This window comes from Bos grunniens, chromosome 2 (genome assembly GCF_055505025.1).
Source record: "Bos grunniens cultivar Pamir isolate PY7600 chromosome 2, Bosgru_T2T1.0, whole genome shotgun sequence".
Classification (NCBI taxonomy): Eukaryota; Metazoa; Chordata; class Mammalia; order Artiodactyla; family Bovidae; genus Bos; species Bos grunniens.
The window spans coordinates 123,474,189-123,489,302 of NC_141166.1; the positions used below are offsets into that span (position 1 = coordinate 123,474,189).

General features: G+C 36.4%; 1 protein-coding gene across 3 annotated transcripts in view; it reads left to right on the forward strand.

The window, feature by feature from the left end:
* NUP35 (nucleoporin 35) overlaps positions 1–13,684 on the forward strand; it is a 38,831-nt gene extending 25,147 nt beyond the window's left edge. For 2 of the 3 annotated variants that reach the window (XM_086361622.1, XM_086361611.1), the window contains 5 exons: positions 5,554–5,695; positions 8,434–8,503; positions 9,246–9,374; positions 11,907–12,071; positions 13,040–13,684. In XM_086361622.1, coding sequence (XP_086217748.1) covers positions 5,554–5,695; positions 8,434–8,503; positions 9,246–9,374; positions 11,907–12,071; positions 13,040–13,117 — 584 coding nt within the window. In that variant the 3' untranslated portion in view covers positions 13,118–13,684. Of the gene's footprint in view, positions 1–5,553; positions 5,696–8,433; positions 8,504–9,245; positions 9,375–11,374; positions 12,072–13,039 lie in introns of those variants that run through there. The other variant, XM_086361633.1, reaches the window with a different exon arrangement.
* Positions 13,685–15,114: the final 1,430 nt, after the last annotated feature.

Genomic DNA, 15,114 nt, shown 5'->3' on the forward strand with positions numbered 1-15,114 from the left:
GTACAATGCGTTTGTCAAACTGCAAGTCTGAGCATACAGTCCCTGCAAGACTGCTGTATCTTCAGGTGCCGACTGTAAGTTTAGGGGTCCCCAGGGCCACTTTCATTTCAGACTTGCTGGCTGCAAATTCAGGCTTTCCCAAGCCCACTCTAAGGTCTGATAATTCACTAGACAGATTGAGGATCCACTGAAAGTGCAATACTTACAGTTAGTTTTATTATAGAAAAGATACAGATGAGAACCTTCTAAAGAAAGAGCTACGTAGGCTGAAGTCTGGGACTGTTCCAAGCAAGAGCCGTGACGTGTTATCCTCTTGGCGTTGACACATGCACTATGCCCAGAGTATTGGCAAGCAGGGAAGCTCACGGAGCCTCCATGCCTTGAGTTTCCATTGGAGTTTCATCACATAAAAATGATTGCATCGTCGATCAAGTGGCTAAACTCAATCTCCATCCCTTCTTCTGCCCAGAGGTGACCTTTAACGTGAATGGTCTTTATGGGTGGTCATTATGGCATGACCTACTTCACTAAAAGTCACCTTGTTAGCATGAACTGTCAGGCTCACTTGAGGTTGAGGGGCCTTCCACAAATAACAGAAACACTCTCCTGGCTGGGGAAATTTCCTGGGGTATAGGGGTTATCTCCCAGGAACCTGGAAAGGCCAAACATCTCTTTGGACTGAGACCAAATTCTTTTTATATGTTGTGCTACATTGTTTCATGCGAAGAAGGTAACAGCACTGCCAGGGACCTCTTTTTCTCCCAAGTTTCATATCCCATGTATCTATTTAAAATTTCCCACTCTTTCTGTCTCTTACTTTCATTTAGGTTAGTGGTCTGTTTTGAAATAATGGAATCTGGTCTTTAATTGAAGACATTTTCATAAAAGGTAATAAGTTCTTTTGCCTTCCACTTCCAGTCTGATCTTAAGACTGTTTGAGTAATGATTTACCAAGGGAGACACAATTTGATGTGGTTTGATAAGCACACTTTTTCATTTTATAAAGCATTGCTTGCAGGTACCAGAAGTCTGATTGAAAGGAAGTAAAATTACTGGACCAATGAAACAGTAACAAGGTGGGGGGCAATTATGCTAAAGTTATGTACATAGTTTTAGATTATGTATAAGTGATTTATGTTTTTCAGAGTAGTTGATGGGGCAAAAATTAGATTGCTTATTTGAGACTTAATTTTGATTTGTTTTATTTTTAAAGGTCATAATGGTTGTCTTATTTTATCCTTCATTTAATTTCTTCCTTGAAGGTTATTACATGATATAGCAAAGCTAAATTGTACCTTCTTAATGGTAATACAGGACATAAAATTTTTGAATTGGCTTTAGATTTTATACTAAAATGCCTTTTTACCATCTCTTTTATTGTGTTAAAGCCATGTCTTTGTAATAAAAACTAAACTTATTTAAGGTTATCTTTTGTTTTCTACTCTGGAAAAGTGTTAGGGATTCCTCCCAATAGTTTATTTAGGTCTTCCCTGCCTGTAGTACTCTAGGGAGTATGTTGGAGGCAGAGGGTAAGGGAGGGGTGATATTTAACAAATCAGTTCTATGTGGTATATCCTTTCACTAATCAATTCTGTGTGGTGCATTCCTAAAATCTCATGTGATTGTTGAGAGCCTGCGAGGGCCAGGGAGCCATGGCAAAATGGATCCAGTTAGAGCCCCCATTAATCTTAATCATTCCACTCTTTGACCCTGTTCTATTTGCTTTCTTGTTCTTATACCAACCCCCCTCCCCAGTCGGTAAAGAATCTGCCTGCAATGCTGGAGACCTGGGTTCGATTCCCGGGTCGGAAATATCCCCTGGAGAAGGAAATGGCAACCCACTCCAGTATTCTTGCCGGAAGAATCCCATGGACAGAGGAGCCTGGCAGGCTCCAGTCCATGGCGTTGCAAGACTCGGACACGACTGAGCGCACTGTCTGTCTGTGTGCTTCTCTGTATTTCCTAGCAGGAAAGTTGGTAGGTTGATTAGCTCACTTATTAAAGTAGGGTGTCTCATTTTAAATCAGGCTTATTTTAGAAATATTTTATACCTATTAAATGCCTCTGTGATGATGAAGAAAAGAATAATTGCTAGGAAAAAGAAAAGTTACCAAATGTATTTTAGCATCCTCTGCAGTTTAACATTCTTTAAGTTATTTACTTTGTATTGTCTCTCTTAAGCATGAATTTAATTTTAAAATTAGGCACATCTGTAGACTGAACCATGTAATATACTAGAATTCCATGTCCTTCTTGGATATCCTTTTGTTTTCTCTAGAGTTAATAATAACTGTTCCATACCTTCTTTTGCTTGATTACTGTTGTAAAAATATTTAAATATTTGTAAAGTTTCTGGTTGCTAAATTGTTTTTAGCCTGATTTCTTGACAACTGAACATAAGAAAATCAGTTTTGAGCATCTCTTATTTTCTAGTAGGGGCTAGGATAGTGTTTTGATTAAATAGATTTCTTAATTAGCCTAGCAGATCTGAGGTGATCTGAAATTATTTACTTTTTTCCATAAGGAAAGGCTATATTAATGTGTTAAATTAGATTAATTCTGGTTGCTAAACTTGAGTCCAGATGATGTAAGGGAATTCATGTTGCATGGCATAAAGAATTAAGAACTTTGAAATTTGTAAATGGTCATATTTTTCCTCTTTAGTTAAATCACATTGTTACATTGCAGTTTTTACTTTATTGATGCCTTTGACTTTTAATTCTGTTGAGGCTGTAGTTTTGGTTTGATACTGCTTGGAGGCAAGAGAATGGAGATCATTCTTGGAAGTCTTTTATTTTAGATTTGACTCTGAATATGTTTGTGCTGTTGATGCAAAATAATAATTGTACCAAGTACATCATTCATAGTATTGAATTTATATCTTGTTAAAATAGTTAACTTTTGTGAGTTCTTATCTATCTAATGTTCCATTTGATTCTTGAAGTAATGTTTAAGTCTACTGTTACAGGTTAATTGATGGATATAATATAATAGAGGGAAACTAACATTACAGAATTATTGAGCTATAATTGACAGTCAAGTTTAATTGTATACTATGTGCTGATTTGCTACACTGATATATTACAAAATGATCCTAGTGTTCACTGACACTTTTCATCATATTACTTAATTACCGTTTCTTTTTCTTTTTTTTTTGTGGTGAGAAAACTCTATTCTCTTAGCAGCTTTTAAGTATGTAATCTGGTATTATTAGTGATAATCAGCATGCTGTACTTAAATCCCCAGAGCTTATTCAACTGTACCCTTTGACCAGAACAACTCCCCTTATCCCCTATCCCCAAGTCCCTGGTAACCACTGCTGTGAGTTCTGCGCTATTACACTCCCATATAAATGGGGTGATACAGTATTGGTCTGACTTCTTTCACTTACCATCTTGAATGTCACGCACTCAAGGTCCATCCATATTGTCGCAAATGGCAGGACTTCGTTCTTTTAAATGGCTGACTGACATTTCGTTGGACTTACGGAGCGCATCTTTATCCATCTATCTACTGATGGACCTTTATTTTGTATCCGTATCTTGGCTGTTGTGAATAGTGCTTCAGTGAACGTGGGAGTGTAGATATCTGAGATCCTGCTTTCATTTTCCTGGGCTATATGCTCAGAAGTGGGATTGTTGGATTATATGTAGCTCTATTTTTAATTTTTTTGAGAACCCTCTATACTGTTTTTCATAGTGTGTGTACCAACTTGTATTCCCACCAGCAGTGTATAAGGATTCCCTTTTCTCCAAGTCCTTATCCTTATCTCTCTTTTTTTTTAAATGATAGCCATTGATGAATAGCCATGAGATATCTCATTCTGGTTTTGATTTGCATTTTCCTAATGATTAGTGATATTGAGCACCTGTCTTTGTACCTGTGGACATTTGTATGTCTTTGGGAAAATGTCTGTTGAGTTCCTCTTTCCATTTTTTTTTTTAATTGGATTGGTTTTGTTTTGTTTGCTTTTTGCTGTTGAATTGTATGAGTTCCTTATGTATTTTGGAATATGTATCTGCATATATATTCCTTATCACTCTCCTCTGCATTATGATTTTTTTCTTACAGGATTTTGTTTTCTAACATACTAGGTATTTGCTTGTTTCTCTTCCATGAGAAATTAAGCACTGTTAGAGATTTTTTTCCCTCCCTTTGGTCTAACTTGGTCACTTTTTTTATCTTTAATACCTGGAATGATCCTTAGTGTACATTTAAAGTCTCTGCTTCTCAGAAATAAGTGGTCTTAATAGGACAGAGCTTCTGAAATAAAATGAACATGTAAAGTGTTTAGCTTGACATGTTGGACATGAAGCACTCATTAATTGTAGTTGTTGAAGGATAAGAAAAGAAAAAATAGAATCAGACATTTCAGATAGAAATATCCTGAATAAGAGAAAACTGCATTCACATCTTAGGGACTAGGGTAGTACTATTTAGGAGCACACTGGAAAAATAAGGTTGGAAGTATATTGATCCTTTTGAATTGTGGTGTTGGAGAAGACTTTTGAGAGTCCCTTGGACCGCAAGGAGCTCCAACCAGTCCATCCTAAGGGAAATCGGTCCTGGGTGTTCATTGGAAGGACTGATGTTGAAGCTGAAACTCCAATACTTTGGCCACTTGATGCAAAGAGCTGACTCATTGGAAAAGACCCTGATGCTGGGAAAGATTGAGGGCAGGAGGAGAAGGGGATGTCAGAGGATGAGATGGTTGGATGGCATTACTGACTCGATGGACATGGGTTTGGGTGGACTCCAGGAGTTGGTGATAGACAGGGAGGCCTAGCATACCTCCTTCATGGGGTCACTGAGCAGATATGACTGAACGACTGAACTGAACTGAACTGATATTGTGGAGACCAAGGTGTTTGGATTTTGTACTGTCTAATGAGAAGTAATTGAGTATTTTTAAGGCAGAGGTGCCATAATGAAAGTGGTGGGTTTGGAAGATGAGTCCAACAGAAGTCCTTGAGGTTGACTGGAGATCCTTCTGGTGTAGGTTTAACTGGAAATTAATAAAACATTTAGAAATTTGTAATAAAAAATAAATTTGCAAAGTCATAAGTTACACTCAAATTTTAATGGTTTCCTCTCATTGTATCTGAACTGTTCAGTTCAGTCGCTCAGTCATGTCCAACTCTTTGCGACCCCATGAATCACAGCATGCCAGGCCTCCCTGTCCATCACCAACTCCCGGGGTTCACCCAGACTCATGTCCATCGAGTCAGTGATGCCATCCAGCCATCTCATCCTCTGTCGTCCCCTTCTCCTCCTGCCCCCAATCCCTCCCAGCATCAGAGTCTTTCCCAATGAGTCAACTCTTCACATGAGGTGGCCAAAGTACTGGAGTTTCATCTTTAGCATCATTCCTTCCAAAGAAATCCCAGGGCTGATCTCCTTCAGAATAATTATGATTTGGGTACAGCGTATATTTTGAATTATTTATGGAATTGCCAACTTTTAATATACTTTTCCATTTAAAACAAAAACTTTAATTTAAAATAAACCAAAATGTTTATATTGGTAACTAACTTACTAAATATACTAATATAGGGCAAAGTGTGTTTAGTCCTGCAAACATTGGTCAACCCCGAAAGACAACGTTATCTCCTGCCCAGTTGGATCCTTTTTATACTCAAGGAGATTCTCTGACATCTGAAGATCACCTTGATGACACTTGGGTGACTGTGTTCGGGTAAGGTTTCTAGATAATTTACCTTTAAAACAACAATGTTTTCTGATGAATATTATCAAGTATATTTAAAAAAACTAAAATAGTTGCACAGCAGATACTCATTTATCTACCTAGATTCACCTAAATTCATCTTTTTTGTTATTGTTGGTACATTTCAGGGCAAGTTGCAGACATCAATATATATCACCTTGACATTTCTTCTCTTCTTCTCTTGACATTTCTTTCCCTTCTCCGGGGGATCTTCCCAACCCAGGCATCGAACCCAGGTCTCCCGCATTGCAGGCAGGTTCTTTACCACCTGAGCCACAAGGGAAGCCCTTGACATTTCAGCATGTGTATTGCTTTTTGATTTTTAATAGTTTTTCCATCATTTTTCTGTTTGTCTTTTCTTAAATTATTTTCTCTTCAGCATATTTGCTGAATATTGGAAGCGGGTTGAACCACTAGACTTAGAAAGCCCCTTCCTTTGTTGAAATTGTGTCTGTGTTTATATTGGACTTTACCAGTTTTGAACTAACAAGTTGAATTGTATTTGTATATATATGCATACTATGTCACAGGATTGGTACTTACTAATTCTAGAATACCGAACGTTAATAGAAACTGTGCATGACAGTCCTGGATGCATTTGAATAGGTTTTTAGATCCAAAAAAAGCACTTTAAGGCATCTTAGAAATCATACTGCATCACGAACAGATGAAAAACTGAAGGGGTAGACAGATTAAGTGATTTACTCAGAGACTTTATATCTAATTATCAGTAAAGCTTCAGCAAAAACCCAGGTTTCTTATTTTCAGGCTGTGATTGTTTATACAGTACTACATAAGGTTCATTTCTGAAAGTGTGATGTCATACTGTTGCTGAACCTTAATTACTATACTTAGTTTTGGGGTGAAAAATACAAAAACATAAGAGCTTGAAGGAAGAACAGTGCACACAGTAAGTATTAGTGTACTTTAGTCAATTTATTTAAATTCAGAGGGATGTGTAAGATTAGAGTGAAGTTTTCCTTCTTTACCTTTTCCCCAACAGCTACAGTTTTTCTCCTTGTGAGGTAGTTACTGCCACCTGTGTTTTGTGTCACCTTCCAGAGAGAGTTGTTGTTGCTGATTCTGTTTAGGTAAAAAGCAGGGTCATATTGCTTTTCCTTGTTCTCCAGAAAGCCCACACTCAGCCCTACGTCCATAGCCACTGGGCTGACTGCTGCTGCTTTTTTTTTTCTGTGTTTGTGTTTAAATTTTTGTATTCTCTCATGAAGTGCTTATCTGTCTGTTTTTGAATGTATCTGTCCACTCAAGTGTCTTCTTCAAGTTTAGTAGTAATGGTGTCACTTTTAAGCTTTCTCAGTAGTTGGGTAAAGTAATTGAAGTATTATACTTCTGTAAGTCCTTCATTTTTAAGACTTATCCTTTCCCACCCATATATTTTCTGTTGCTTTTATATTTTAGTAACCCTGCTTATGAATTTAATTGCAAGAACAGAAACATTTTCTTTTAAGGGATAAAATATCATCTTTTGGTTATAGGGAAGTGCAGCTAAAAAGTACAGCTAAAATACATTATATATGTTCTTCCTTTGATAATTTGACTTTTTCCTCCTGACTCAGGGTCATCATGAAATAACATTTATTGTTTTAGGGTAATGATTTTTTAAAAAAATTTAATTGGAGGACGGTTTCTTAACAGTGTTGGGTTTGTTTCTGCCGTACAATGGGTGAATCAGCCATAAGTATACATTTTTCCCCTCCCTCTTGAGTAGGGTGATTCTTTGACAGAATATTGGACTGTTTCTCCTCAGAGTGGTCCTAGACTCTTAGATTTATGTTTTATTTCTCAAGTGCCTCCCTCAAGTGCAGACATTATTTCTCTGGTTTTGATATTTTTTAGTCCTGCTTTGCAGTCACCCTGACTTTTTTGTTGTTTTCTTTGGAGTTAGAAACCTTATATCCAAACTTACATAACATAAAATAAATTTCCAATCTTGAATGCAGTATTTTAGTCACATAGATTTTAATATGTGAAGTTTCTTATTTATTTTTATGACTCACATTTTTTCCTTTAAGTTTCTAATTCAAGCTCCAGATAACTGAAGTTATTGGTTAAGGAAACTCCAGTTTTTCAAGTTGAAAATAGCTGTATTATTTGAACTATCAAAGTTATATCTCATTGTGTTAGTCAAGGCATTCAGCACTTTATGAAGAAGAAAGTAAAAATCACTTAGAATTTTCCATACAGAGATAAGGCCATTTAAAATTTTGGTAGCCATCTTTTTAGTTGATTGTTTACCATTGATTCTGGTTCTGAGTTTTTGTTTCAGGAACACATTTTTGAGTTTTCAGGTGGTGCTCAATATATATATCGATATGACTGTATAATGTAAAGTTCTTTGCTCTATAATAACCATAGTAGTATATCTCCACCCCCCCGCAACAAGCATGTATGCACATACACATACCCACGTAAAGGAAGTTATATGCAGAACTGTGACTTGGATTTTAGACATTTCAGGGGTGGAATTTGGGGATGGAAAAAAGTAGCTGAGTCAGAACTAATTTTAACATAATTTGCTTTTGGGTGATGGGCAAATGAATAGATTTAACTAATAATAGAGGAAAGCAGAATGATCAAGGGTCTCTTATTAATGTACTAGACAGCTGGGGGGAGTTTATCTTGAAACGCTTGTAAGTTAATGTGCATTCGTCATTATTGATGTTGATTGGGCAAGTTTTTTTCCCCAGGTTTCCTCAGGCATCTGCTTCCTATATATTATTACAATTTGCACAATATGGGAATATCTTAAAACATGTGGTAAGTCTTAATTCTTTTCAGTTCAAGATTTAAGCTGAGGAAAGATAACCTGTGAATTTGCTGCTAAATGTCTTAAAAGTTTTTCTTTCTTTTTTAAAATTTTCAAAGGATATATCTGTTGGAGTCTGACAGGCTGGAAGTTGCATAGTATTTGATAAAAAGAGATAGAGAAGATAAATGAGAGTTTCAGGCTTCCCCTCTTTTAAAAATAGTTAACAGTCTCTTAAAAAAGATTATGACAAATTTTCCAAATTGAGCTTGTTTTATTGGGGTAAACGAAAGGATATTTCTAACTTTGAGTTCTTAAGAGTTTCTTTAGTTTTACAGAGAGCTTTTTTTTTCTTTAAATTACCTTGCACAGTAAATTATAAATAACAAATCTTTTCTTTGTTGCTACAGATTGACTTGTTTAATTCCTACAAAAAAATCAAATCGATGAATACAGTTTAAAAAAAATTTCATAGCAAGTGTAGATAAGACCTTTTTGTAAGAAACAGTTATCTTTTGAGAATTACTTTGCTTGTAGAGAATATTTGCCACATATTCTTTATATAAGAGATTTAAGAATGAGAGATACTGAAATTGTTTAGAATTTTTGTTGAATTCTAGTATACAGCTTTTTACAGGGCATCAGATAAAAAGTAGAAGCAGATTTATTTTTGTATGTTTCTGTTTTCTAATAGAAAATTTGAATTTTATATACTTTATATTTTAATTTAAGAGAAAACTTCATTTTTTGCAGATGTCTAACACAGGAAATTGGATGCATATTCGTTATCAATCTAAACTGCAAGCCCGGAAAGCCTTAAGCAAAGATGGAAGGATTTTTGGAGAATCTATCATGATTGGTGTAAAACCATGTATAGATAAAGTAAGTTATTGCTGATGTAAGGAAAACAGCTTAATTTATCTGAAGAACACAGAACTAAGTACTAACATTGGTGGTGGGTCACTTTGCTTCACTGTACTGCTTTTGCTTAGTTTTTGAAAATGTGATGGATGATGTTATAGCACTCTTTGATGATAAGTCAAAGATATTTAGTCACAATATTCTAGACATAATATATCCTAACCCCTTCACTCTGTAGGTAGTCAAGAGGTCTTAGGTAACTTACCCAGGGTTGTTAAGGTGAGGCCTACATTCTATGTCTTTTAACCCATTCCCTTTTTTGTGCAAAGCAATGTCAGATTCAAGTACTTTAAAGGAGTGGTGCTATTTCAGAATGAACTATTCCATAGGAATGGTGAAAAGTGAAAGTGAAGTCGCTCAGTTGTGTCCGACTCTTTGCGAACCCGTGGACTGTAGCCCACCAGGCTCCTCCGTCCATGGGATTCTCCAGGCAAGAATACTGGAGTGGGTTGCCATTTCCTTCTCCAGGGGATCTTCCAACCCAGGGATTGAACCCGGGTCTCCTGCATTGGAGGCAGACACTTGAACCTCTGAGCCACCAGGGAAGCCGTTGAACGGTAACTGAGGGTTACCTTTTGAAAGACTGAAGTTTTTTTTTAATGTAATATCAAATAGATTTATTTACATGTATATTTTTTAAAACTTCATAAAAAATGTCTTTATTTATTTGGCTGTTCCAAGTCTTGGTTGCAGCACGTGGGATCTAGTTGCCACACCAGAGAGTGAACCTGAGTCTTCTGCATTTGCAGTGCAGAGTGTAGCCACTGAGCCACCAGGGGAGTTCCTAACTTTTTGTTTTATATTGAAATATAGTTGATTAACAATATTGTGATAGTTTCAGGTATACAGCAAAGTGGTTCAGTTATACATAAACATGTGTTTGTTCTTTTTCAAATTCTTTCCACATTTACATTGTTACATAATATTGAGCGGCGTTCCCTATGTTATATAGTAGGTCCGTCCATGTTGATTGTCCATTTTAAATATATCATTGTGGTTATGTCAGTCCCCGTAACGATCCCTTCTGCCCATCCTTATCCCAGCAACCATAAGTTGATTCTCTAAGTCTGTGAGTATCTTTCTGTTTTCTAAGTTCATTTGTATCTTTTAAAATTCCATTTATAGGTGATACCATATGATATTTATCTTTCTCTATGTGACTTACTTAGTATGACAATCTCAAGAGGTGTCTGTGTTGCTGTAAATGGCATTATTTCATCATTTTTAATGGCTGAGTAATACTTCATTGTATATATATGTCACATCTCTATCCATTCCTCTGTCAATGGATGTTTAGGTTGCTTCCATGTCTTGGCTGTTGTAAGGTGAAGCTCTTTTATTAGTCATTTCTGTTTTAAAATATTTAAATAATACTAAATGTTTATATGGGGCTTCCCTCATGGCTCAGTTAGTAAAGAATCTGTCTTCAGTGCAGGAGATCCAGGTTCGATCTCTGGGTCAGAAAGATGCCCCCGGAGAAGGGAAAGGCTACCCACTCTTGTATTCTTGCCTGGAGAATTCCATGGACAGAGGAGCTTGGTGGGCTGTAGTCCATGGAGTTACACTGAGTTGGATGTGACTGAGTGACTCACATATACACAAACAGACATATATTTATATACTTTTAAATAAACTGAATACACTTTAAACTTTTCTTTGTAAAAAGATCATGATTTTCTTGTAAAATCATGATCATTCTTTAATATATGTGAACTTCTACCTACCAGGCACTGTGCTTGATACTTATATATGTACATTAGTGCATGAATTAGACATGGCTCCTGTTATTATAATCTAGGATTGCTGAGTAGTTGTTTAATTATTACATTGTGCTGTAACAGATCATCGTAGAGGCTGGAGGAAAATTTGGGGTTACTGGGTATAAAATAGCACTGGACTTTGATCCCCTACCCATCTCAACTTCCCCCAAAATTCTCTTGTCTTTCTTCCTGATTTCATAGTGTTTGTTGCTGCTGCTGCTGCTAAGTCGCTTCAGTCGTGTCTGACTCTGTGCGACCCCATAGACGGCAGCCCACCAGGCTCCCCCTTCCCTGGGATTCTCCAGGCAAGAACACTGGAGTGGGTTGCCATTTCCTTCTCCAATGCATGAAAGTGAAAAGTGAAAGTGAAGGCGCTCAGTCGTGTCTGACTCTTAGCGACCCCATGGACTGCAGCCAACCAGGCTCCTCCGTCCATGGGATTTTCCAGGCAAAAGTACTGGAGTGGGGTGCCATTGCCTTCTCCATAGTGTTTGTTAGGAGAGTCTTACTCTTGAGAGTTGATAGTAGATATTTGAGGTCATTCAAGTGAGATTTCTGTTTGAGCATTAGATTTCATGCTAGCTAAGAAGCAGGTATTGTTTTATCAAGTCTAAAACTATTTGAAAGGTGAATTAGATCAAATAAAGTATGCTTCTTTTAATGATGTTTTGTTTGGATGTAATAGTGGATAAGATGTATTATGTTAGTAAACAGACGTTCTTTCTTTCTCCAGAGCGTCATGGAAAACAGTGACAGGTGTGCTTTGTCATCTCCATCTCTCGCCTTCACACCACCAATCAAAACCTTAGGTACACCAACCCAGCCTGGAAGTGCTCCTCGGATTTCTACCATGAGACCTCTGGCTACAGCGTACAAAGCTTCTACTAGTGACTATCAGGTATTTTAAGGATTGGATAAAGAACATACTTTAAAGGCTGCAGTGCATAGTGTGTTTGTTTAACTTTTTCGTTGGGTTGATTTGTATGCAATTAAATGCCATTAAATATTTCCTATTGAAGTTGATTACCTTGATGAAACCAATAAACTTTGTGTTTTAAAATTTTCTATTTTACAAATTACAGTTTTGGCCAGTGGAAATTTATCTTGAATTTTCAAAAAAAAATCTTTATCATTTTAAAAAACATTTTGAGAGTTGTTATTTTAGTTTTTTCTAAGTTACGTTTGCGTACATAAAAAGTTTCTTGTGGACATCTCTGGCGTGAGAGAATGTTAAAACTCTATTAGTTGATAACTAAATCTAAGGTATCACAAACCTTAGATTGGAAGTAGTTTTGGTGATCAAAAGAAAACATTGCCTAGCTCCCATTTCAAAATTTAACCATTTCAAAAAAGCTTAAAGGAAAAGTTCATTATGTTTATTGAAGAATACTAGAAATATTATGATTCTCATTCAGTATATAATTATCTCCTGCTTAATTAGCCAGGGGTTCTAAACTTGCCCAGTTACAGAGACAAGTCCTAAGACAGCAAATAAGACACTTTAATAGAGCAGTTGGACTTCTCTTGAAATTTGGGAATCATTCTAGAACTGGCTTAATTTTTCCTTTTAGTTTTTTTTCTTTTAATCATCATTTTAAAGTCCTCATCTCCTGTCGCTTTAGTGTTTGTTCATTTTACTAATTGGGCAGCAGATGCACCTTGCTTTGCCAAAGGAGTATAATTTTGCCATTCTTAAAAGCATATGGATCTTCTAACTAAGCCTGTGTTTTAATCTTTAATTATACAATTCAGTGCTACAAATCCATTTTAGTGTTTGGTAGTTTAAAATTAGCTGTTAACTCTAGAATGGACTCTGACACTAAAACCATAACCATACAATTTTACATATGTGTGTTTTTTTGATAGGTGATTTCTGACAGACAAACACCAAAAAAAGATGAAAGTCTTGTATCCAAAGCAATGGAATACATGTTCGGCTGGTAGTGTAGGAAGAGCTGAGACGCCAACTACAAAGGAGAAGACTGCCACACTAAAACAGAGTTCGCAGGGTGCTGCTGGGATTCTTCGGTTAGTTATATAACCACTCTCGACAGCGTTGTATAGCTGTCTCATACTTCCTTTGGAAGCTTTTTTCTTTAAGAATATAGCAAATTGTAGCTCGCACTTTAAAAGATGCTTGAGATACATTTTAAAGAAACAAACCCTTGTATAGAAGATTTGGGGCTTTTGGTGATAGTGTGTGATTAACTGCAAAAACTCATTGATTACTGTAAATTATATAATTGAGTTTGTAGTGAGCCTTTGTAGTCTTCATAAGTTGGTGAGGTGAATTTCATGAAGGGTAACTGTACAGCTGCTTCTAACAAGACACAAAGATTATAATTAACAGTTTGAATTAGGGTCTTTTATTAATTTAGATAGTATTTAATATTTTAATTATCCTTGTTTATATTGTCCTGTCCTGGGTGATCATCTTTCAGTCTTGTAAAGCCAATGCAATCTTTTAAAAAACCTGAAGTTTCTTGATAATAAACTTGTCAATTATATGTATTGAGCAGTTTTTGAGAGTGATTTATTAATTAGTACAAAAAGTTTGAAGTCTTTGCAGAAATAGAGAAAATATGTCAGGAACCTTCATCTGCCTGTAATCCAGCTTTGATAACCACGTAACCACTACTATTTTGCCATGCTAGTTTAATCTCTCACTCTTTTTGTTTAAAGTATATCTGAGATGTGATTTTAAATACTTGAGGTTATATCAAAGAAAGAATATTTCCATATGTAATTACCATGTCAGTATCTCACCTAAAAGAAGAATAATTTCTTAAGTTCTAATATCTAGTCCTTTAAAAAAGTTTTCCAGTTGTTTCAAAAATTTGTTTGAATTTTACAGTTGGTTGGTTTGAGTCACTATTGAGACCACGTCTACACAGTGTATTTGGTTTTGTCTTTGGAGTGTCTTGAAGTTTAAATTAGAGTTTCCTTGCTCTTCTCCACTGTTCAGTACACCTTGACTTGTTCAAGGTACCATGTGAGTTGCCTCTATAGAGTCCCACAGACAGAATTTGATCAGTAGTTTTTTTGTTTTACTTATTCTATCATTTGTCCCATATCCTAGAAGTTGTATCTGCTGCTCCTAAGTCGCTTCAGTCGTGTCCGACTCTGTGTGACCCCATAGACGGCTGCCCACCAGGCTTCCCCGTCCCTGGGATTCTCCAGGCAAGAACAGTGGAGTGGGTTGCCATTTCCTTCTCCAATGCATGAAAGTGAAAAGTGAAAGTGAAGGTGCTCAGTCGTGTCCGACTCTAGCGACCCCATGGACTGCAGCCAACCAGGCTCCTCCGTCCATGGGATTTTCCAGGCAAAAGTACTGGAGTGGGGTGCCATTGCTTTCTCTGGAAGTTGTACCTAGGGAAGGTTAATTAGATTCTGATCTCGTTTTTTTGAGCAAGAATACTTGATGGTAGTATGGGATACTTTATGTTAAACCAGGGGACATTTAGTTCTGGTTGTCCCACTTTTAATAATCCTGAGGTTGGTCATTGGGCACGTGGGCAAAAGCCAGACACTATCGTTGGAAAGGTCGCCATTAACTTTTTATATAACATTTTAAAAAGCATGCATTAATGATACTTGTATGAACCAGTTATTTCATTAAGGTTTGTAAAATGATGCTTTTCTTTCATTCCTATTGCATTTGTTAGCTGTAATTCTTTTCATATGGAATGACTTTGGGCCATCCATTAGGGCTGTTTGGTTATCATGAAATACATTCATGTCAGGATGCCAGGATAAATATTTAATTTGTTTCCTTTATCAGTTTTCAGAGTAATTTTTGGTACCCTGGAAACCTCCACTGCTGTTCTGAGTTAAAAAAACAAAGTTTTTTTTTTATCGCTTTGTATCACTATGTACGTATGGCTTTAAGTTTTTTTTTTTTTTTTAATTCATTGTTTGAATTGCTTGCAGACATTGTGTTA